Raw genomic sequence first — 25395 nt, 5'->3', positions numbered from 1 at the left:
GTCTGTGTCTATGGGGTTTTTTTTGTGTGTGTTTTTTTTTTAAATTTTGCTTAATCTGTTTTTTTTATTTCACCCAGTCAGTATCCATGAGTCTATTTCCATGAATTGATTCTATTTTGTTAAGGCAGTACTACCCTGAATGTGCCCAATTTTGTCTAATGCTAACTTTTTGTTGAACATCTAAAAATGCAGAGGAACACAAGGAAAAATCTAGATCATACTGACAAACTATTTGGGGGCATGCTTTTATCACTTAAAAATGTGTTCTAATATATTTAGATATTCCCTCATCTTGAGAATGGGCTAGACTTAGTGACTTACTTCTAAAGAAAAGATTATGGGAAAAAAAATGACTAACTTTACAGTAGAAACACCTGAAAAACACTACTACATCAATCAAGTGATTAAGGTTAATAAAATATCACTAGTGACATCAAGTGGAAATTATGTAGCTGCTAATGGGATTTGATGAAAATGGCACTTTACTTCTGTGATCTACCTTCATCCCTAAAACATATAACCACAGTCTCAACATATGAAAACATTAGAAAAACCCAGATTGGGGGATTTTCCCACAGGATACTAGTCCAGCAGTCCTTAAAAGTATCAAGGAATAAAAAACTCATAAACTGTCTAGATCAGAGGAGACTGGGTAGACAGGACAAATAAATTCTTTGTGTATCCTGGGTCAATAGGATATACAGTGGGTCCTTGACTTAAGAGTTTAATTTGTTCCGTGACGGAGCTCGTAACTCAAATTACTCATATGTCAAATCAATTTTCACCATTACAATGACACGTGATGCTGGGCTGATGTTGTGGCATTCACTGTGACGTTCGCTGCGCCAACTAGCGGTGGGGTATCTGAAGCTGGCTCGTAACCCGAATTTTAGCTCGCAACTCAAAGGAAAAAATCGGCGGAGAGACGGCTCATATCTCGAAAAACTCGTTAGTCGGGACACTCGTAAGTCAAGGCCCCACTGTAAATGGAAAATTTAAATCTAAATCAAGTCTAGATTTTAGTTAATAGCAATGTACTAATGTTGGTGTCTTAGCTTTGACAAATATACCTTGATAGTATTAGGGGCAATGGAGGGAACTCTCTGTATCACCTTTACAAATTTTCTAGAAATTTAAAGTTTTCTAACATAAAAAGGTTATTTAAAAAGAATATGTTATAAGCATTTTCCATAGAATGAAATATTTGTCTGTCTCCTGACTGTTAATAGATAGGTAGTATTCCAGAACATTTATTGAAGGTAATCATGCCTAACACAGAGCTTAGCAGATAGTATGTGCTCATTAAGAGTTATATTTGATGTTATTGCTGTTATAATTTTGATTAAAATTCCAATATAGAGTGGGGGGTGGGGGGTAATGGGGGGATAAGGACACATATGTAATACCTTAATCAATAAAGAAATTAAAAAAATAAGAGATCCAAAAGAAAAAATAAAATAAAATTCCAATATAAATCTTAAAAAACTCCCTTATCAAGTGTCCTCATCTTGAGATAGTTAGTGTGACCTGACATAAGAATTTGCTTTACAATTTGAAGGTGGGGATGCTCGAGACAACTGAGAAAAGTGATATCATTTCTGTTTTTGTTCTGTTTCAGTGTCATCCTAGTGGCTGTTTGATAGACCTCTGCCTCCAGATGGGTGTTATCATGTTTTTGAAGCAAATATGGAACAACTTCATGGAATTGGGATATCCGTGAGCACTTTATTTTTAAAATTGCCTTATATATAGTTACAAAAAAGATAGAGGTAGTGTGAATAGTTCTTAAGAATTTGGGCTTGGCAGTAGGTGAGGGTTCCGTTCTCGCTGTGCTTCTCACTAAATGTGTGACTGTGTGTATGTTAGTAAAATTTTCTGATCCTCAGTTTCTGGATTTCTACAAGCGGATCAACAGCTATAGCTACCTCAAGAACAATTGTAAGAACTAAAGAAATACGAATAGATATAGAGTAACTGGTACTCTGATCAATACATTAAGACATTTGTTATTCTTAAAACATTATTGATAGTACAGGTTCTTGAGGATAAAAATAACTTTCTGATTTATTTTGGTTATCAAAAGACCAAGACGGTTATTGTGTAATAGAGACTCCATCTCCACACATCCCTCCCTCAAAAAATGAGTAAAACAAAGATAAATTCATGGATGGATGAGGTTTGTACTCTTTGTTACACATACACACACACACACATACACACACACACTAGAACAAGATTGATTGTGATTACATCAGATCAACACCACTTTTTTTTTGTCCTTTTAGGTTAGTTTCAACTGTCTGAATTGCTGACATGGAAGGATCCTGAATCCCCACTCTTACATCTACTAAATAGATTATCCTACAGAATACAGTGAAACAGTGTATCTTAAACAATTTTGTATGTAAGATTTGGGGAAATCAAGATTAGAAATAAGACTATTCTGAGGAATATCCTGACGATGAGGGAAGAACTGGTTAGCTGATAGGTGATGTAAAAATAGTTTAGGGTTAATCATCAAATTATACCATGATTCTTTCTCCCTGCTGGCCCACAAATGGCATCAGGACATTTCTCAGCAGAGACCTTGGGGCTGTAAAGGTGATATTAACCCTGAAATCAAGCATAAAGTATTGTAGTAAATTCCAAGCAGTCCTAGAGCATGGAGTATGAAATTACCGAGACCTTGTTCAAATTCCTTCTCTGTCCCTTGCTAAAAATATAACTTACTTGACCTTACTGAAATGTTATTATTTTTATTTGTAAAACTAGAGGCCCAGTGCATGAATTCATGCACAGGTGGGGTCCGGCTGGCCTGGCCCCAATTAGGACGGATTGGGGCTGGGCCTGTCAGGAGGAGGAGATGGCAGGAGGTTGGCCAGCCAGCCCGCCTGGATCAGGGCCGATCAAGGCCCCAGATCAGGGCAGGGCGGGCTAGGGGAAGGGGCTGTGGGCACTGGGCTGGCCAGCCTCGCCCCCAAATGGAATGGGTGCAAGGTGCCAATCAGGGGCCAGCGGCCTGGGGGAGGGGCCATGGGTGGTTGGCCGGCCAGCCCTGCCCCTGATCAGGGTGGGGAAGCTGATCAGGGTTGGGGCCAGGTGGGGGGAGGGGCTTCAGGAGGTTGGCCAGCCAGCCCCACCCCCTATTGAGGTGGAGTGGCGATCAGGGGCAGGGCTGGCCAGGGGGGTGCTTCAGGCCAATCAGGGTGGTGGGGGCACATCAGGGACATGACCAGCCAATGGGAGGGGCTGCAGGAGGTTGGCTGGCCAGCCCTGTCCCCTATTGAGGTGGAGTGGTGATCAGGAGTGGGGCTGTGGGCCCATTAGGGTGGTGGGGGCCCATTAGGGGCATGGCCAGCCAGGGAGAGGGACTGCAGGAGATTGGCTGGCTAGCCCCGCCCCCTATTGGGGTGAGGGCATGTGATTAGGGATGGGCCGGCTAGGGGGAGGAGCTGCGGGCCTATTGTGGTGGGGCAGGCTGATCAGGAGCATGGCTGGCCAGGGGGGAAGGAAGGGGGCATTTGGCTGACTGGCCCTGCTCTTGATCAGGGTGGGAGAGTCTGATCAGGGGCAGGCTGGCAGGGGGGAGGGGCCCTGAGGTTGGCCGCCGGCCCCACCCCCTGATTGGGCAGGTTAGCTGGCCACAGTGGATGTCATAGCGACTAGTTGTTAGGTCGTTATGGCCGTTACGATAGCTGCCTTTTTATATCTACACTAATAAAAGAGAAACATGGTAATTAGCGTACGACCGCTACCCTTCCCATTGGCTAATCAGCATATCCTTATGCAAATTAACTGTCAGCCAAGATGGCGGCCGGCAGCCATGCACTGAAGCGAGCAGGGAGGCTTGCTTGCTCCCGTGATGGCGAACTCCAACGTTCCCCGCCTGCTGCTGCTGGCCTCTCAGCTGCAACTCTAAGCAACTATGTACTATGTTGCAAATAAGAAGCTAAACAAAACCCCAGAAACCAGCTTTCAGTCAGCCAGGTTCAGCCAGCCGGACCGCAACATTGTATCGATGTTTTCAGCAGTGAGGCCTCAGAGCTAAAGCTGGCCCAGAATAGAAAAAGAAAGAAAGGAGTGGTTGGGAGCTTCAGTCACCCGCTTCCGGAAAACAGCCCTCAGCCCCTCACCCAGACTGGCCAGGCACCCCAGTGGGGACCCCCACCCTGATCCAGGACACCCTTCAGGGAAAACCAGGCAGCCCCTACCCGTGCACCAGGCCTCTATCCTATATAGTAAAAGGGTAATATGCCTCCCGGCACCAGGATCAGCGGAGCAGCGAGGCTCCCTGCACCGGGATCAGCGTGACGGGGCAGCGCCCAAACCCCCTGATCAGCCCTGCTCTGTGCCTGATAGGGGGGAGCTCCCCAATCCCCTGATCGCCCTGCGGCTCTGTGTGTGACAGGGGGTGGGGCCACAACCTCTCTATCCGCCCTGCTCTGTTCATGACAGGGGAAGGTGCCCCAACCCCCTGATCAGCCCTGCTCTGTGCATGACAGGGGGTGGCGCCGCAACCTCCCCATCGACCCTGCCTTGAGTGTGACAGGGGGCGGTGTCCCAACCCCCCAATCGGCCCTGCTCTGAGCCTGACCAGGGGCTGCACCTAGGGATTGGGCCTGCCCTCTGCCACCTGGGAGCAGGCCTAAGCCAGCAGGTCGTTATCTCCCGAGGGGCCCCAGACTGCAAGAGGGCACAGGCCGGGCTGGGGACCCCTCCCCCGAGTGCACAAATTTTTGTGCACCGGGCTCTAGTCTATACTAATAAAAGGGCAATATGCTAATTAGACCAGGTCAGCCGGCCATCTTCCAGATGTCTGACTTCCTTCTGGACAAAGCCATGGTGGTGGGGGCCAAGGCAGACGCAGTTAGGGGCGAGATCAGGCTGGCAGGAGCTTAGGGGTGATCAGGCCAGCAGGGGAAGGCCATTGGGGGCATTAGGCAGGCAGGCAGGTGAGTGGTTAGGAGTCAGTGGTCCTGGATTGCGAGAGGGATGTCTGACTGCCAGTTTAGGCCAGATTCTGCAGGGATTGGGCCTAAACCAGCAGTCAGGCATCCCCTGAGGAGTCCCAGATTAGAGAGGGTGCAGGCTGTGCTGAGGGACACCCCCCCCCCCCGTGCACGAATTTTGTGCACCAGGCCTCTAGTATATAGATAAGTATTTATGAAGATTGAGATGTCCCAATGCTCATTAACTGTCAATTCGTGACATCCCTTTTGTGAAGAGATTTTTATAACACATTTAAATGAATCTCTTCTAAACAGAGAATAGGGGATGAGGATTGGGAAGCCTAGTCTTTCCTTCATATCCCTTCCTGTCCTTAGCTCATCTCCTTTTAGCATAGGGTTTGGGGAATATCATTTAAAAATGCCCAAGGAAATTAGGTATTAATTGCCTAGCACAGGATCTGACATGCTGTGAGTTCTTTACAAGCACCATCACGATGGTGTAGTAATTATAGTATGAAGAATGATTCTATGGTACTCATTGTCCTGGACTTCTGTATAAGTCATGTACTTTGAACAGCACATTTTTACCAAGGCCTTGCCCGGCTGTCAACCTGGATTATGCATATCAAGTGCCAACGGTACCATGACAAGGGAAATATTATTGGTGTTTGTCCAATAGTTGGGCAAAGACATTGTTGAAGAAAATCTCACAGGGGTAAACCAATCACTAAAGCATGTTTTTCAAACTTTTAAACCACAGCTCTCTTTTTTCAAGTCAAATCTTAAGCAGAACTGAAATAAATAAAAGAAGCAAGCAGACCTGCCTCAATTCTAACCTCTACCCCCTTTTTATCTTCATGGGCTCTCAGAGGCAGCCCCCATGGGGAACATATTGAAGCATTGCCTGACATTTTGGTCTACCTTTGGTTCTTCCAACTGAAGTTCTGGGTCCATAATTAATGAAAATTGAGAGTTGTGTACTGCTTACCAAGTCCTGTGAAAGTTAGCTCACCCCGGAGATCATTTTAATCTAATTGAAAATAATTAATTGCCCAAAAGTCCACAATATATACATATTGAGATATTTCTGAGTCATTTAATTTCAAGACTGTCCCTGGGCTTAGGAAAGAGTATTGTTACTTTCTTTACAAATCTGAGAAATGAATTCAGACACACACACCAATTGCCTGTAAATTATCATTCACTATAGTAACAGAACGTAATCACTAATGCCCAAACCCTTCACTTTATAAACTCAGAGAAGTGAAGTGACTTGCTAAAACTCACCATGTAATGATTGAAGGATAGGGACTGGAAACTGCATGTCTTGAAACTCTCTCTAGGTCTCATTTTTTTTTTTTTTATGTGGAACATGCTTTTACTCATGTTCAGAAAGCATAGCCCAGAAGATTTGGAGTTATGAGAAATGAAGGGCTCAGATGCGACCACAACAGGCAACATAGGAGTCTAAGTATTTATATAGATGAGTTGTGGGAAGCAGTCATATAAACAAATGTTTGTCTAATCAATATCAGGAAGCATCTAAGTGTAGATAAATATGTAGATGTTTATAGGATCTAGGAGAGTTCTGGAAGGCTGAGGACTCTCATGCTAAACTTGAAAGATGAGACCATACAAATATCTTCAGTTCCCAGGAATGTTTAGTGTAGTCTCAGGGTAATTGATTCTAATCTATATAATAAAAACCCAGTGACCATTATGGCGGAATAACCAGAACAACCAGTTGACCAGTCACTATGATGCACACTGACCACCAGGGGCCAGATGCTCAACACAGAAAGAGGAGGAGAGGGACACAGTGAGGCCTGGAGGCACATGCTATGGCCCAGGGAACCCAGGAACTGCAAGCCCAGAACTTGCTTTCCAATAAAATAAATAAATTGGAAAAAAAAAAGCAGCCCACACAGCCTGCCTGGAGGGAAGGGCCTACCCAGGCCCCGCCAGGCCCAGCTGGTGCACCACAGGCTCACGGGGACTCACCGGTGACGTGCAGGAAGCACAGCCCCCTGACTCTAAAGACTCTAAAGCCAGTCTCACTGGCAGCTGCTCCCCCTCCATCTCCATGGCAGAGGCAGCGCTGCTGGACCTCCTCAACTCTGATTTCCAGCTTCTGGCTTCCTGCCCTCCCCTTCATATACTATGTGCGCTTGGGGGTGTGACTTCAGCCTTCCCAGCCAATAGCTCTGCAGCACAGCCAGAGAGTGGCAGGACACAGCCACCAGGGCTGGCTGGGCGTTGATTTGGCTGCTGACTGACGTCCATGTGCAGTTACACTGTGTGTTTAACATTTGTAACGAAGCAGGGCTGCCCACTCCTGCCACCCGCCTCACCTTCTAGGCCAGCGGTTCTCAACCTGTGGGTTGCGACCCCTCTGGGGTTCGAGTGACCCTTTCACAGGGGTCGCCTAAATACATCCTGCATATCAGATATTTACATTACGATTTATAACAGTAGCAAAATTACAGTTATGAAGTAGCAACGAAAATCATTTTATGGTTGGGGGTCACCACAACATGAGGAACTGTATTAAAGGGTCGCAGCATTAGGAAGGTTGAGAACCACTGTATGTAGGCTAAGAAAGACCCACTGATCTCCGTGATTCTCCAACCATCCAGAATCGAAACCTCTTGGGGATGAATGATCCCAGCGATGGCCCCAACACACGCTCAGTATCACTGTCACAGACATACCCAGTCGTTATAGCCCATTCCTCAGCCTGCAGTGCCCTGCTCCACCCACTGCCACTCCTCACCTGTCACCCCCTGAGGACCACCTTATGTTATCCTATCTGAAACGTGAGCAAGATCTCAAATGCCCCCCTGTCATAGCTCCCTTGCCCTATCTTTCTTCCTCTAAAAATACTGCATTTTAAAAATATATATTTGATTGATTTTTGAGAGGGAAATAGAAACATCAATGATAGAGAATCATTGATTGGCTGCCTCCCGCATGTTCCAAATTAGGGATCAAAACCTCCCCAGCCCCTTTTCCTATCCCTCCCCCGGCCAGCAGGACCCAGTGGCAGTGCAGCACCAAGGGAAGGGGGTGGCAGGTCGCCAAGGGCAGCATTGGCATCTGGCATCTGTTCCTTCCACACCCAGTCCAGCGACCATCACCTTCTCTCCCAACCCAGCCAGGGCCTTCAGGCCCCTATTGGCCTGGCCCTAATCAGCCCTGATTGCCCACAGGCCTAGGGACCCCACCCATGCAAGAATTTCATGCACCAGGCCTCTAGTATACTATAAATTGCTCACCAAATACTTAAAAAAGAGCTCAAAAGTCCTTTGTCTGCTCTGTGGTGTAGGTTGATCCAGAACTGGTGGTCACGACATAAAATCAGGCGGGGAATACAAGATGCTTCTATACCTCAGTGGGAAAATGATTGGAATCTGCAGCCCATGAATATTCACGGACTAATGGATGAATACTTAGAAATGGGTAAGGAGAGAACCTTCTGCAGAGCTATTTGACCTTCTGATACTAGTTTTCTATTTCATGCAGGCTTTGTTCAAGAGAGAAAGCCATCTCTCCTTTCTAACCCAGCATTCTAAAGGACATCTGCAACTTTATCTCAACAGAGCTAGAGAAGATATGAAAGTAGTGCCCTTGGAAGTCTACCACATGTTGTCCTCGTAACATTTGCCAGCCATAATATTTAACAAAAATGAAGATTCATTGTAAATCACCTAGCTTTTGAGCACATAGTTTAAAGGAGCATTTACTTTTTTTCTGCCCTTCAGTTTTCTCAGCTATACAGAGAGAGGGCAAGATTAGGTCTTTTGGGTCCCTTCGAGAGCTAAGCATTTTTCAAGGCCTCTTTGATTTCTGCTTCTTTTGTCTTTACTCCTTCTTCGTGCTGCATGGTATAAAGGTGAAAAGAACATAGACTTCCAGTCTACTGAGATCTGAATTTTAATGCAGGTTTTAACATTTTTTAACTATCTACCCTTTAGAAAGTTTACTGAACGCATATGAGGTTTAGTTTTCCCAACTCTAAAGTGGTGTAAACATATTTATCTTGTAGAGATATTGAAAAGATTAAGGGCAATTTATATAAATCACTTAATATTGCACAATGAAGTAATTCAATAAATGACACTACATTACTAATTTTCTAATGTTCTCCTTTTACAGTTCTGCAATTTGGTTTTACCACCATATTTGTTGCAGCTTTTCCTCTGGCCCCTCTTTTGGCTTTGTTAAACAACATCATTGAAATCAGGCTGGATGCATACAAATTTGTCACCCAGTGGCGGAGGCCTCTGCCGGCCAGAGCAACTGACATAGGTAAAGGCAAAGCCCATAGTGAATACATATATTTCATACTTTACCTAATGATGTAGAACTTGAAGATTTTTGTTTATTAGTATTACTTCAGTAAGTTCTAATTAGGCTTTGAAGCAACTGTCATGCCTCATTATTATAGGCAAGATCCAATTCCTAATGATATTTTAATTTTCAAATCTTTCAAGATGGGAGTCTACCTTCCCTCTGTGGCAAAGCATTCAATAGTTGTTTAATCTGCAGCGAAATACTATACCCAGAAATTAAATAATCGACTGAGCTCTGATTCCAACATAAATAAAACACTCTTTTCAAAGGTTTTTATTTTTATTTTACTTTATTCACTATCTTTAATCTTTTTCCTACTAGGTATCTGGTATGGAATTCTTGAAGGAATTGGTATACTGGCTGTGATCACCAATGCATTTGTAATTGCTATCACATCTGATTACATCCCACGTTTTGTCTATGAATACAAATATGGCCCCTGTGCAGGTCATTTTGAATATGGTGAAAAGTAAGATTGAAACTTACGCATCCTTCTAATATATTTTATGTTCGCAATTAAAGTGGGAACTTATTGGGAAGTTTTGTTCTGTGACCATTAAGGGCAATGTTTCTGATCATTGCAGTTATAATGTGTTTATTAAATGAAATCAAGTGGGATAAAAAGAACAACTCTTTCACAGCAAATAACTTTAGCATCTCTGTGTTTTTCACTTGTAAATGTATCACACATCAAAATATTGTTTTAAAGTGTTAGAGTGTATTTAGAAATCAAATTTAGAACTGGAAGAGACCTTAAAAATCATCCAGTGCAATGTTTGACTGTGTGGATGGGGAAATTGAGGCCCACTCTGGTTCAGGAAATTGCTGAAGGAATAAAGCTAGTTGGTGGGGACATACAGAATCTGAAGGAACCGTCAGCTCTATGACTAGAGATTTTTCAAAAGTAATTTACAGAGAGCTGTCCTGTGTATCATAGGATGTTTAGCAGCAGCCTTGGCCCTAACCCAGTAGTTAACAGTAGCAACCTCCCTGCTCCCCAAGCTGTGACAATAAAAAAATGTGAACAGACATTGCTAGATGTCTCCTGGATGACAAAGTCAGCCAGTTTAGAACCAGTGCTTCAGGGGCTATAGGGTGTTCAGTTCTTTCCTCCTTGCATGGAGGTATTAGGGGAAAATAAGAGACTGAGTTTTAGGAGGAGATTAGCCTTAGGTGTGGGAGTCGTGATAGGAGACAAAGTAGTGATAGAAGCTATTTCTTCTTCTGCCTTCAGGGGTGGTTTGAGGCATGTGTCTTATCTAGTTGCAGGGCATGTGCCCCAATAGGCTGAGCCCTGATTTAGCGCAAAATCAGCCCTTATATCTGCTGATGACGTTTTCTCAGAACCCTGTAGTGCCTTACTGAACATAAATAGTTCAGTTTTTCAAAGAAAGGTAATAAAGGCATGAAATTTTATTTTATATTTCAGAGCCTTTTCAAGGGATTTTAACTTGAAGTCTAACACCCTAGGTTCAAGTTCTAACTTTACCTTTTATTCATCAATCTGGACCTATGATTAAGAAATGATGTCTGAGATAACATTTTATGTGCTGTAAAGCACTATATAAATATAAAGTGGTTGTACTATTAATAGTGGAAAACCAAAAATATTATTTTTTTATTATTAATTCAAAATGCTCTAGAAGCAGATTTTAAGGTTTTAAAATGTGTGGACAACATGTTTAACAGCTCTTAGAAGCATCATTTGCTGGTGTCTTTACTGCCACCTAGAGGCAAAAGAAAATGTGATTGCTTGGGACCTGCCTTTCAGGTAGATAGCACCTGATCCTTTCTTCATCTTAACTGTTACGAAGGATGTAGAATAGTTTCAAGAGATGTGGAGAGCTTATGTGAAGTTGAAACTGCATATACTTAAGGCCTGTTGTTTAATTTTTCCCACCTATGCTTAGCAGTTAAATTGGAGTAAATTCATTCAGATTGTAAATTTTCAGGACAAAGTGACAAAGGATAAAAGGGCAATGAAGAGGAGGATATTGACCTGAAAAAAAGTAGAAATGATAAATTATGAGGTCTAGGATAGGTAAGGGAGTGACGCCAGTGTGCCTTATAATTAAAAATTCCAGGTTTGGAATAAGATAGATGGGCATTTGAACCTGGGTTCTAACAACTGTTACCCTGGGACAGTGGTTCTCAATGTGGGCTCTGCAGATCTCTTTCAGGTTCCATGAGGCCAATACTATTTTAATAATAATACTAAGACATAACTTCCTTTTCTCACTATATTAACATTGTCACTGGTGATGTAAGAGCAATGGGGATACATTTTTCTAACTCAAGGCAGTGGTACCAAGGAGTACTGGTAATGATTGTATTTCTCACAGCTATATAATCACCATTTTAAAAGTGCCAGTGAGAAATTTTAGAAAGTCTTTGATGAAAACATAATAACCATTAATTTTATCAAATCTCTAATCTGGAATAAATATCTTTTTAATATTCTATATGACAAAATGCAAAATATGCATAAAGCACGTCTGTTACGTATCAAAGTGGGATTGTCACCTCAAAGAAAAACACCCTGTACTTGTTGGAGCTGCAAACTAAACAATTTTTTTTTTTAGTATGAAATAAGGATAGCCAAACTATGATTACTCAGACTTGGGTATTTAGCAGACACTCTTTTATAAAATGCACAAAATGATCTTATCATTTTAAGGAAAATAATTGACTGTATTTGTTACCATTAATAAAGTTCAGACTTTGAAGTGAAAATTAGAATTTTAAATAACTTTTATCTACCACTGTGATCTTAAAAGCTTCCTAGAAGTCAGATTTTTTCTAATAAAAATCAATGGTAGTATTAATATTTGTGATGTTTCATAGATTATAGTAAGAGTATATCAACATTTGGGAGATCTATATAATTGAGGGAATAAATTTTTCCAAATGACCCATATTGGATGTTACAATATCATTTATGGGTAAGAAATTAATTAAAAGTTTAAGATAGACCTATGGATTTTAATATAAATGACATATGGAAACTTTATTGATATGTTTAGATTCTACACTGTAACTAAATTATAAGAAATGACCAGATGTAGAATGTTGGTGTAATATCAAAGAAAAATGTTGAAAATTATTTGAAATATGATTAAAATAGTCCTCCTTTTCCCAAACATTTATATTTTTGAAGACAGATTCTCTTTTTACTCTTCAACTCACAAACCATACTGCAACAGATTAACTGCAGAAACAAATATGAAAGTCTAGCTGTTCTATTAAGATAGGCATTAAAGAAATTTGCAAACATGTAAAACTATCTTTTTTTTTCACACTTTTCCTCTTTGAAAATATAGCTATTTTTTCTTAAAAATGTGTTATTTCTATTAACTTACAATAGAGTTGATAGCTATTTTAAGTTAATTATTAGAGACATATTTCTAAATTTCTCAGTTTTAATTTCTAATGTGTTAAATATCTATAATAATAAAAGCATAATTGTTAATTAGACTGGACAGCTGAATGACCTTCTGGATGTCATTCCAGACATCATTCCTGATGTCCTTCTGGATGAAGCTGCAGCGGCTGGGGCCGAGGCAGAGGCAGTTAGGGGGGATCAGGCAGGCAGGCAGAGTGGTTAGGGGCTGGCAAGTGAGTGGTTAGGGGCCATCAGGGAGGCAGGCAGGTGAGTGGTTAGGGGCAATCAGGCAGGCAGGTGAGTGATTAGGGGCGATCAGGCAGGCAAGTGGTTAGGAGTGATTAGGCAAGCAGGCAGGTGAGCAATTAGGAGCCAGCGGTCCCAGATTGCAAGAGTGATGTTCAACTGCCAGTTTAGGCACAATCCCGCTGTGCGATTGGGCCTAAATGGGCAGTTGGACATCCCCCAAGGGGTCCCGGATGTGAGAGGGTGCAGGCCGGGCTGAGGGTTCCCTGCCTCACCCATTGCATAAATTTTGTGCACCGGGCCTCTAGTCAGTAGATATACCCATAAGACAAAAGGTCTTTGAGATTTTATGTTTAAAAAATATAAAGGATACCTGGGACCAAACATTTTTAAAGAATTACAGACCTAGATAAAGTTATTTAGTCTCTGTAAACCTTAGTTCTTTAATTTACGTGATGAAGATTAAGACTATATATATCCTCAGGTTATTTAAAAACCCTGACCTCAATTTAATATCTAATTGCCAGGATAGGGCTTTTTACCTGTTTGTTCACTGTTGAATACCAAGCATGTAGAATTTTTCTAACAAAATGAGGTTTTTAATAAATAATGTATTCAATGAGTTAATAAATAACAAGTAGACATATTTATTGATTGGCCACTTAATTATAATTAACAAAATAGTATTACATGCATATTTATAAAACATATTTATAAAGTTTTAATACATAAGAAGTAATTACCACAATGCCTAGTGCATAGTAAACACTAACTAAATATAAGCCAAGTGAAAGTGTAAGATAGAAACTATTGGTGGGAAAATTAGTCTGTCTCATTAATTATAGATGTAACTAGAGGCCTCGTACACGACATTTGTGCACTTGGGGGGTGGTGTTGCTCAGCCCAGCCTGCACCCTCTCACAGTCTGGGGTTCCTCGGGGTATGTCTGTCTGCCAGCTTAGGCCTGCTCTCTGGGGACATCCCCGGAGGGGTCCTTAGCACTGCCATGAAGGCGAGAGAGGCTCCTGCCACCACCACTGTTCTCTCCAGGGGTGAGTCCAGCTTCTGGCTGAGCGGCGCTCCCCCTGTGGGAGCGCACTGACCACCAGAGGGCAGCTCCTGCATTGAATGTCTGTCCCCTGGTGGTCAGTGCACCGCATAGCAACCAGCAGTTCTGCCATTTGGTCGATTTGCATATTAGCATTTTATTATATAGGACGAGAGGCCTAATGCAGGAAATTCGTGCAAGGGGCTCAGTCCTCCCAGCTGCGGCAGCTGCCTCAGCCCTGGCAGCCCTAGCTTCGTCCAGAAGGTTGTCTGGAAGGTGTCCAGATGGTTGTTTGGCTGTCCAGTCTAATTAGCATATTACACTTTTATTATTATAGATGCAAGTTAGGGAATAGAATCAGAGCTGAGACACTAGGAATTTCTAATTAGAATGAAAGAAATGATGATAGCTATTAAATCTTGTCATTTGTAATTAAGAAATTGGACTAGAAGTTTATGAATCTCTGAATCACCGGATGCTTTCCTTTTCTCCCAGTTGTTTAAAGGGATATGTCAACAATAGCCTATCCTTCTTTGACCTGAGTGAGCTTGGCCTGGGAAAATCTGGTTATTGCAGGTACTGCCTTATAAATCATAGTTTTCTTCTTGCTTTCACTATTCCATCTCTTCCCTCTACATGTTGATGAGCTCATTTAAACTGTCATTTTGGAGTTTGGGCAAACCAAGAACATTTGGGACCTCCACACTTTGATCTCTGTTCTTCAAAGTGTTTTTTTTTTTTTTTTTTTTTTTTTTTTTTGTGGATTTTAGGTACCGAGACTACAGAGGTCCCCCTTGGAGTTCCAAACCTTATGAGTTCACCTTACAGTACTGGCACATCCTCGCTGCTCGGTTGGCCTTCATTATCGTGTTTGAGGTTAGTCACAAACTGGTGAAATAACTATAGGTAGACATTTTTCCAACTGATATATTAGTTGCCTCTTTGAAGTAAGTTCCTCACTGACTTCCGAAAAGGGAGTTGAGTATGTTTTAGTGAAAGGCTCAGATAAAATGAAACCACTGTTAACAAGCACAAAACAGCAAGAGCACAATAATGTAAGAAGTTGGGTTAGAGGGTATTTGTACCAGAAAACTAGGATAAAATAAGCTACTCATAGTTTAACTGAAAACATGGTTTTGAGCCTCCTAGCAACAAAATTTAAAAAGAAAAGGTTGGTTTTCATCATCTGATAAAATAATTCATATCAAAAACTTATTTTCTGAAGAACCAACTCTAATTACAGTTGGTCCTGTATAGTTGTATAAGGGACATCGCATGATTCAGTCAGTTATACCTGAAAACACTTTTATAAAAAGTGCATATATTTTTATTATCAGAATCAGGAAATAATATTAAATTGTAGTCCCATGAAGAAATTTTAGAGAAGCTACAGAATTATTGTTTTTTTTCAGTGTTGTAAACAGCAACTGGATTAATACAGTGGACAAATTTTGAATGAGTATGTTTCCTATGGCCAAAATCAGAGAGAGAAAAGAATAGTGGGGACCTGCTTTTCTATGGGAAAATATACCCTGCTTACTATGACCCACTGTGCAATGCAGTTTCCTGGGACACATATAGCAACTCAGTTAAAAGTGCCTTGATTTCTTCCTTCCCACAAAGTCCTTCAGGAAAAGAAGTTCTTTTCCATAGATCGAGATAACTCTATAAATATTAGATTTTTTTCTTTCCTGAGAAACTGAAAGATGATCTTTACTTCATGGGAAAACAGGAGGATGTATTTATAATGATAATCCTATCTAATAATAGACAAACATGATAATTGACTGTACCTTCTCTATGCCTCCCATTGGCTAAACAGCATGATATGCAAATTAACCACCAACAAAGATGGCGGCTAATTTGCGTACTGAAGACAGGGCAGGACAGCGCCAACAGCCAGCACGCCGCCATCCAGGGCAGGCCAGCCGCCCGGGACCCCATTGGCGGGTCCCAGGGCGGTAAGGCACGCCCGCCCTAGAAGCCCCAGCAGCCGCCTAATATGGTAGTAACTCTATCAGTAAGCACTCTGAAAGTCAATGGCATAAATGCACCAATTAAAAGACAGATTATGAGGGTGAATCAAAAACAAAACCCACTTTAAATATAAAGACACATATAGATTAAAAGTAAATGAATTAAGCTGCAGGCTGTTTTGCTCAGTGGATAGAGCATTAGCCCATGGACTGAAGAGTCCAAGGTTCGATTCCAGTCAAGAGCATGTACTTCAGTTCCTGGCTTGATCCCCAGTTCCTATCAAAGCATGTGCAGGAGGCAACCAATCAATGTGTCTCTCCCTTTCCCTTCACTCTCTCTAAAATTCATTGGAAAAATATCCTTGGGTGAAGATTAACAAAAACAAAGTAAATGGATTAAGTAACATTAAAGAGATTATAAGAAAAATATATTCCAAGTTTTGTTAGTTGTATAATGATTATGTTTAAATTATTAACACCTAAGAAATTGGGTGAAGGGTACATATAATATGCTGTAGTATTTTATAGTTTTTTTACATGTATGAGATTATTTCAAATTAAAATATTAAAAAATTAAAAATTAATAAAATATTAATTGAAATGTGTATGCATTACATGAAAAATCTCCTAATTGCTTCTAGCATAATTTATTAAATTGTGCTAAAATTTACAAGGGTTCAATTAAAAGATATCTTAATTCTAAATGATATAGTAGAAAATATAGTGCAGTTATAAGCACTTATCTGAAAATAAAAATTTAAAGAAGTGAATTTAAAGAAGGGATTAGCCAAAGAAAATATATGCACAACCCATGGACACAGACAACAGTATGGTGATGGCCAGAGAGAAGTGGGGGCAAGATCTGGGTAGAAGGGCAAAAGGGGGCAAATAGGGACATCCTATATAATAATAATAAATGGCTAATATGCACATTGACTGAATGGCAGAATGACCAGTTGCTATGATGTGCACTGGCCACCAGGGGGAAGACACTCAATGCAGGAGCTGCCCCCTGGTGGTCAGTGCACTTCCATATGGGGAGTGCCACTCAGCCAGAAGCTGGCTTATGGCTGGCCTACGCAGTGGTGGTGGCAGGAGCCTCTCCCACCTCCGTGGCAGCACTAAGAATGTCCAACTAATGGTTTAGTCCAGCCGTGGGCAAACTATGGCCCGTTTGAAATGAATAAAACTAAAAAAAAAAAAAAGACCGTACCCTTTTATGTAATGATGTTTTCTTTGAATTTATATTAGTTCACATAAACACTCCATCCATGCTTTTGTTCCGGCCCTCCGGTCCAGTTTAAGAACCCATTGTGGCCCTTGAGTCAAAAAGTTTGCCCACCCCTGGTTTAGACCCAATCCCTTGGGGGCCTAAGCCTTTAGTTGGACATCCCCCGAGGGCTCCCTGGCTGCCAGAAGGATGTCTGACTGCAAGCTTAGGCCTGATTCCCCAGGGAGTGGGCCTAAGTCGACAGGTGGACATCCCCCAAGGGGTCCTCGACTGTGAATGGGCGCAGGCCGGGATGAGGGACCCCCCCGAGTGCACAAATTTTTGTGCACTGGGCCTCTAGTCCTATATAATAAAAGGCTAATATGCAAATTGACTGAACGGCAGAACAACCGGTCACTATGACACGCGCTGACCACAAGGGGGCAGACGCTCAATGCAGGAGCTGCCCCCTGGTGGTCAGTGCATTCCCACAGGGAGAGCGCCACTCAACCAGAAGCCGGGCTTACGGCTGGCAAGCACAGCGGCAGTGGTGGGAGCCTCTCCTGCCTCTGTGGCAGCACTAAGGACGTCCAACTGCCGGCTTAGGCCCCCTTCCCGCAGGGAGCAGGCCTAAGCCATCAGTTAGACATCCCCCAAGGGCTCCCAGACTGTGAGAGGGCACAGGCCAGGCTGAGGGATTCCCCCGAGTGCATGTATTTTGTGCACCAGACCTCTAGTCTATATGATAAAAGGCCTGAGACCATAACACTGTAATGACCAAAAACAAGACTCACCAGGAGGTGCATTGATGGGTCCTGCAGTGGCCATGGCGGGCAGGACTCCGGGGTCCCGCGGGGGCAGTGGGAAGGAGTCCGGAGTCCCATGATGGCAGCGGGAGGGAGTCCGGGATCCCATGGCGGCGACAGGAAGGAGTCTGGAGTGCTGCGATGGCAGCGGGAGGGAGCTCTGGGTCCCGCAGCAGCAGCAGGAGGGAGTCCAGGGTCTCTCAGTGGCGATGGGAGGGAGTCTGGGGTCCCGCAGTGCAAGGGGTCTGGGTCTTGCATGATTTTGTGCACTGGGCCTCTAGTATGTTATATTTAAGTAGTGCTTATACTCACTTAATCCTTATGCAAACCTTTAAGAGATGCTGTTATTATCACTGCTTTAGAAGTGATACACAGAGAATAGGTGATTTTCAGAAAGTTGCACAGCTGTGTCAGAGTAGGGTTCAGACATAGGGAGTCTTATTCAGCATCTGTACTTTTTTTTTTACAGGGTTCTTGACTTGAACCCCAAATCAAATTTTTCTTTTTTAAAAAATATATATTTACTAGAGGCCCGGTGTGTGAAATTAGTGCATGGGGGGGGGGGGGGGAGGGAGTGTCCTTCAACACAGCCTGCACCCTCTCCAATCTGGGACCCCTTGGGGGATATCCAACTGCCAGTTTAGGGATTGGGCCTAAACCGGCAGTTGGATATCCCTCTCACAATACGAACTGCTGTCTCCTAACCACTCGCCAGCCTACCAGCCTGATCGCCCCCCTAACCACTCCACTGCCAGCTTGATTGATGCCTAACTGCTCCCTTGCCAGCCTGATGGCCCCCAACTGCCCTCCACTGCCAGCCCGATTGCCCCCAACTGCCCTCCTCTGCCTGTTTGATCACCCCCAACTGCCCTCCCCTACAGGCCTGGTCCCCCCAAACTGCCCTCCTCTGTAGGCCATCTTGTGGCAGCCATCTTGTGGTGGCCATCTTGTGACGATGTTGCAGGAGGGTGTGATACCACCTAGGCTTTTATTATATAGGATTGATTTCAGAGAGAGGAAGGAAGAGGGTGCCTTCTACATAATTCCTGTTGGGGATCGAGCCCACAACCTGGCATGTGCCCTTGACCAGAATCAAACCTGGGACCCTTCAGTCCATAGGCTGATGTTCTACCCACTGAGCAAAACCAGCTGGTGTAGCATCTGTACTTTTAACCACAGCATATTAACTTTAGATTTTTGCTCCTGATTTTTATATATAATACTTTGTCAATTTACATTTTAAAATATCTTTATCATAGAATGATTGTGCAATGGACATAAAAATTTTAAAGCTGTTATAATGATATAGAACTTAGTAGAGTAAAAGCTCTGAAAAATGCACATGCTAGAGTTTGAGTCTAATCCCAGCATCGCAGGCAGACTGTATTCTTTCAGTGTGTAGGCTGTGGATTATCATCCATGGGACATGGTTTTTCCCTGGATGTGATCTTTCTCATCTATGTATGACAATGCATGTCATAATAGCATTGCATGGTGTGTAAAGATTTTACATAAAAGAATTTAAGGTTCATTCAATGTTTAAAAGGTGATATCAACACGTGGCAGTGAAAAGATGAAATAATTTGGTTTCCTTCTAACACCTATGGGATATAAGGCAACAGTAGTATTCCCAATGTAATTTTTAAAATATTAATATTCTAGATGATACATATTGAGTTTTGATGCTTGATTGTAAGGCAAATGCAGCATTGCTCATGATTTTTCTGATTTATAGTTGGCATTTCAGAATCTTTGAAAAGTGTACTTTTCCTTCTTAAATTTACAGCACCTTGTGTTTGGAATCAAGTCATTCATTGCATACCTGATTCCAGATGTACCGAAGAACCTTTATGACCGAATACGACGGGAAAAGTACTTAGTCCAAGAAATGATGTATGAAGCTGAGCTAGAGCATTTGCAACAACAGCGAAGAAAAAGTGGTCACCCTGTTCACCATGAATGGCCTTAGTAGATACCTATTGCCAAGTGGGGGCAATGCCATCAGTGGGAATGATAGCAACTTCCAAGTCTAGGTGGGAGCTAGGAGGAAAGCATTCCTGCCAAAACATGTGTCTAATATGATACTTGGAAATGCATCACAGCCATCTCTTGGATTTAGAATATCCAAACATCCAGGGAAAAGAAAAAGGTGACTCGGGACATTAAAAATGACTAGGTGGGCACTGTAGGAAGCCAGGATCTAATTCTCAGAAGAAGCCTCAGGGAATTGTGTGTTTGGAGACCTCCACCTTCCATCAGCTATAGCGTAATCCAAAAGGGCGATGGTGAGGTTTCCAGAGACAGATTTCCATGTAAATGCTCACAAGCCAGGCATGTGTGGTTTTTGCTCACATGCTAATCTGACATTGGAACCTTAGCTTGAGTTGAGATACTAATAAGAAATGACTGAAGTTGTTGCCTTTATTGCCAGAAATCCAGGTCCCTTCAGTTTACACGTTCACAAGAATGTCCCTTGTTTCTTGCTGAGGTTATGGATCTGTGCCACAGGAAATTTATGCTGCTCTACATTGACTATGCAGTTGAGGAGTTGCACATCAGCTTTAGTTGTCGAACCAAAAATCTGAGATTCTAAAAAGAATACTATTCATTAGAATAACATTCTATTCAAATCTGTTGTATCACTGGCATAACCAATTGCACTAGATTTTTTTTTTTTTTTACAAAATGCCAAAAGAGCCACATACTTATAAAATATGGATGTTTATTCTCATATCATTTACAATAATACTAATTCATATTTAACCATGGAAGGTTATTTTATTGTATATTTAATTTTTCCCTTTCTGATTTATTACATCAACTCTCACAGAATAATTTGAAATGCTGTAAATATTTTGGTTTCCCTTGTATCTTTGCACCTTGACAATATGTAATGCGAGTTAGTTTATGCAGCTCTGAAACCAGTTACATCGTACACCATTGTGACTTGTTATTCAGGAAAACTAAAGCCAGATGCTTTGCAACTCTTATGCTTTCCCACCAATGTTCACTCTTGCTCATGAGCTAATGAAAACAATGCATGAATATAAATATATATTATTTGTAGAACTGGCACACATATTTTTGAGTTTTACTCTCTTTTCATTACTGAAGGGAGTTTTCGGATAGTATTTCTTTGATAGATTGATTTAGTTTATTTTTGAAAACTCTAGTAGAAAAGGCAAATTGTGAAAAATTTGCTTTGTTGTGGAGTTGCTCTTTCAATGTCAACTCTGTATCAGTCAGTGTGACTGCTCACAGATGGATGAGGTTGGAAGGATGGGACATTGAACTAAAGAATGTCTGGTGAAGGTATAAGCTATGGGGCAGGAAGAGAAGAAAGAGAAGAGTTGAATTAAGGAAATGTATGGTAGAATTCAAGATACTTTTTCTTGCAAATCAGTCAAAACTAATCTCAGTTTTGCTTCCCTGGGAATGAGGTGAGAAATAATACATACACATTTATACATACATGTGGTGGTGGTTATTATTATTATTTGTCCAATTAAACAAAGCACAGTATTTTTCAAAATTTATTAAGGCCAAATTAAACACAATGGCAATAAAGCTATGTTGTATATATGCTAGGTTTTCTCTAGTAAGAAAATTTTAATGTTTTTCTTACTAGGAAACTATTTCTATAATTCTAACACTGAAAAAAATGACTTTTCCTTCTTTCCTAGGAAAAAGCTGATAGATAATATTGGTTGGTTGCTTTTTGACAAAAACGTTCACTTCCTTACTTGTCTTCTGATTTGGAGCAAGAGGAAGTGCCTCGGATTTTAAATGTCCCTCCATGCCCTTTGCCACATACAACTCTTCCAGAGTCCACAGATGTTCTGTTTCTGCCATCTGGTTACCATAGCAACTAACTGCACACAGGAGTTTTAAACTCCTCTATTGCCATAGGATCTGCATTTGCTCTTTTTTCTTAGTTAAATGTATACACATACCTGAGAATAAATACTTTCTATGCCCCTTAAAGACATAAATGTCTTTTCCAAATTAGGGACACATGACAAAGACATTTATCTTATGGTAGAGAATAGAATATTGATAGCCATGCCATTAAGAATTCTTCTCTTTCTGGATTATTTTTATATAAACACCATAAAAGTTTAAAATCACGTTGATTGGCTAGAGAGAAAATATGAAAAACAAAAAAGTATCTATATATATAAAAAGTCAGCAACCCTAACGCCCTAACGCCATAACAACCAGTCACTATGACGCCCACTGTGGCCAGCAAACCAGCCCGATCGGGAGGTGGGGCCACTGGCCAACCTCCCAGGCCCCTCCCCCCAGTCAGCCCCACCCCTGATCACCCCCCCCCCACTCCAATAGGGGGTGGGCCGGCCAACCTCCTGCAGCCCCTCCCCCCAGCTGGCCCCACCCCTGAAGGGGCCCCAACACCCCGATGAACCCCCACCACCCTGATTAGCCCACAGCCCCTCTCCATGGGCAGCCCTGCCCCTAATTACCCCCCCTGCCCTAATAGGGGGTGGGGCCGGCCAACCTCCTGCAGCCCCTCCCCCCACCCGGTCCCACCCCAGATTGACCCCCCACCCCAATCAGGGACAGGGCTGGCTGGCCAATGCCTGTGGCCCCTACCCCCTGCCAGCCCTGTCCCCAATGGTCCCCCACTACCCCAATCAGCCTGCGGCCCCTCCCCCCAGTCAGGTCCACCCCCGATTGGTGCCCCCACTCCATTGGGGCAGGGCTGGCTGGCCAACCACCCATGGCCTCTCCCCCAGGCTGCTGGGCTCCGATTGGCCCCCCAACCCATTTGGGGGTGGGGCTGTCCAGCCCACCACCCATAGCCCCGCCCCACAGCCAGCTCCACCCCCTATCAGCTCTCCCTCACCAATTGGCAGTGGGCTGGCTGGCCAACCTCCCACAGCCCCTCCCCTGGCTGCTGACCCCCGATCGACCCCCAACCCCAATTGGGGCTGGGGTCTGCCGGCCAATCACCCACAGCCCCTCACCCCATCCAGCCCTGCTCTGATCGGGCCCCAATGGGGGGGGACGGCCAGCCAACCTCCAGCTATCTCCTACTACTGACAGGCCTGGGGCCAGCCAGACCCCACCTGTGCACGAATTTGTTCACTGGGCCTCTATTATTTAATAAAAATATAATGCATTGATTTAGAAAGCGCCTTTTCTGATCTTTTTTAAAATGATAGAAAATTAGAGAAACAATGAAAAAGTATCTGGAATTTTCCTCTTGTGAAACAATGTAGTAAGAATCTAGCTATGCCTTCATCATGGTTGACAATTTGACAGCCCTGCCAGTATGTTAGTTATAGACCACTCTGCTTTAGTTGAGAGAAATATTTTATATCATGGTTTTCATATGAATACAAATTATTTCTCAAAGATTTATATAGCACACACTCTTCTCAGGAATTCTGTATTACATGAATGCTGCTTATATATTTTCATATTCTAAATTGTTGTCTTTTCAAGCAAATTATTACAAATGTGCATGTAGTTAACCTTGACAAGTTGTTCAAAGCCCAAGTGCTTTCACAGTATTGTGTGTGGAAAATCATTGTGACTGTAACAGAAATCATTTGTAATTGTCTGAGCCTGTGCATGCACTTTTAGATAAAATGCTGTTGAGTGACTGCATGGGGTACAACTTCCAAGTGCTGCACATTCCCCTAAAACAACTCTCAGCACAATTTATTGTAAAATGGAATGAAAAGGAATCTTTCACACTCAATAAATTATCATGTGATATTTTTTTCTGATGATTTGCATGTTAAATTTAATTCTACTTGATCTTTAAATATTAAAATTTAATATTTAAATTTAATATTGGGATTTGTTGAGTGTATATGGGGAGAGGGGGTTGCTCATTCTTTAGCTCTTCAAGACAGTAGCTTCTTGTTCTTGCAAGCACTTTATTCCACTCTTAAAAACTTTGTCTTCTGATAAATTCATTATAATCAAGACATCTGCCCATGAAACTGTAGTGGAGTATCATATTGATCCTAATAGTAGGATCAATTTATTTTATGTGTGCTAGAAACAGATGGGAGAGAAAGCTTGCTTAGTTCTTACAAGGGTAACAATGCTTCTTTTTCACCCTTGTGCTGGCGGTACTAATTATCATCAAAATCTCTTTAGAACAGGAATTTTAGCACAGATATAGTTCATGCGGAGGGCAGGAGGGCATGCATGTAAGGGCACCACAGCCAACTGTCAACAACAGGCAAACAAATTCACCATTTTTTTTCGTTTACTTTTTTAAAAATATATTTTATTGATTTTTTACAGAGAGGAAGAGAGAGGGAGATAGTCAGAAACATCGATGAGCGAGAAACATCGACCAGCCGCCTCCTGCACACCTCCCACTGGGGATGGGCCTGCAGCCAAGGTACATGCCCTTGACAGGAATCGAACCTGGGACCCTTCAATCCGCAGGCCGACGCTCTATCCACTGAGCCAAACCAGTTAGGGCCATTTTTTTGCTTTACTTGATATTCAAAATTGAAAATTGAGATTGCCTAATGAGTTACTCAACTGATATGGCCGAATTGATTAGTCTGTCAATATGGGGCAGATAGATATAGGCTCAGGGTGTGTGGTTTGTGTGTACTCACACATATTGCTAGGCATATCTTTCAGTGTGTAAAGCCAGTGAACACTTACTCTCGAGTATCATCAAGTTTTTCCACTCCATTTCCTCCCAAATCAGAGTATTATAACAGACTTTGAAATAGTTGTAGGTTATATCCAGGGAATTTGTTAAAATCTTACCTCATATTTGGTCTTCTCAATAGCTCAGAAAGGAACCTTTGGAAGGGTCTGAGAAACCCAGCTTCTGAGGTAAACATTTCCATACGGCATTTCCAATCAGAGTGAAATATGACAACAATACAGAGTCCAAAGGGAAGGTTGGTTGGATTTTTGCTTGAAAGGTGACCAGTCTAGGTTCATTTTCTACTAGTATGTATTTGCTATGGTGATGTTACCATCAATTAAACTTGCCATTTGGGTTCATCTGTAAAAGCACCCACATGACTACATTTGATGGTTCTCTTTCTAGAGAGGACAAGAATTATAGCCACAGAATCCAAGACACATCTACATTAAAGCATCTTTTTTCCGAAAAGTAAAATGAAAGCAGACAGGTTGATAGAGAATAGACTCATATTTCACACCAGATCCAATTTATGGTACCATCAAAATCTATTCCCTAACCCTAAACCTAACCCTAACCCTAAACACTACCACTAAACGTAACCCTAACCCTAACCCTAACCCTAACCCTAATCCTAACCCCTAATCCTAACCCTAACCCTAACTCTAAACACTAAACCCTAACCCTAACACTAACCATAAACCCTATCCTAACCCTAACCCTAACCCTAAACCCTAAACACTAACCCTAACCCTAAACACTAAACCCTAACCCTA

General features: G+C 42.3%; 1 protein-coding gene across 4 annotated transcripts in view; it reads left to right on the top strand.

Moving 5' to 3' along the window:
- The window catches only part of ANO3 (anoctamin 3), a 263819-nt gene extending 240096 nt beyond the window's left edge, over nt 1-23723 (top strand). For all 4 annotated transcript variants that reach the window (XM_070428141.1, XM_070428139.1, XM_070428138.1 and 1 more), the window contains 7 exons: nt 1619-1716; nt 8275-8408; nt 9105-9257; nt 9624-9771; nt 14474-14554; nt 14749-14854; nt 19757-23723. In XM_070428141.1, coding sequence (XP_070284242.1) covers nt 1619-1716; nt 8275-8408; nt 9105-9257; nt 9624-9771; nt 14474-14554; nt 14749-14854; nt 19757-19939 — 903 coding nt within the window. In that variant the 3' untranslated portion in view covers nt 19940-23723. The remainder of the gene's footprint in view (nt 1-1618; nt 1717-8274; nt 8409-9104; nt 9258-9623; nt 9772-14473; nt 14555-14748; nt 14855-19756) is intronic.
- Nucleotides 23724-25395: the final 1672 nt, after the last annotated feature.

This window comes from Myotis yumanensis, unplaced genomic scaffold (assembly GCF_028538775.1).
Source record: "Myotis yumanensis isolate MYYU_CA2020_CCGP unplaced genomic scaffold, mMyoYum1.0.hap1 SCAF_10, whole genome shotgun sequence".
Lineage (NCBI taxonomy): Eukaryota > Metazoa > Chordata > Mammalia > Chiroptera > Vespertilionidae > Myotis > Myotis yumanensis.
Note: the sequence above shows the minus strand (reverse complement) of the source record. Positions and strands in the feature narration are given on the sequence as shown.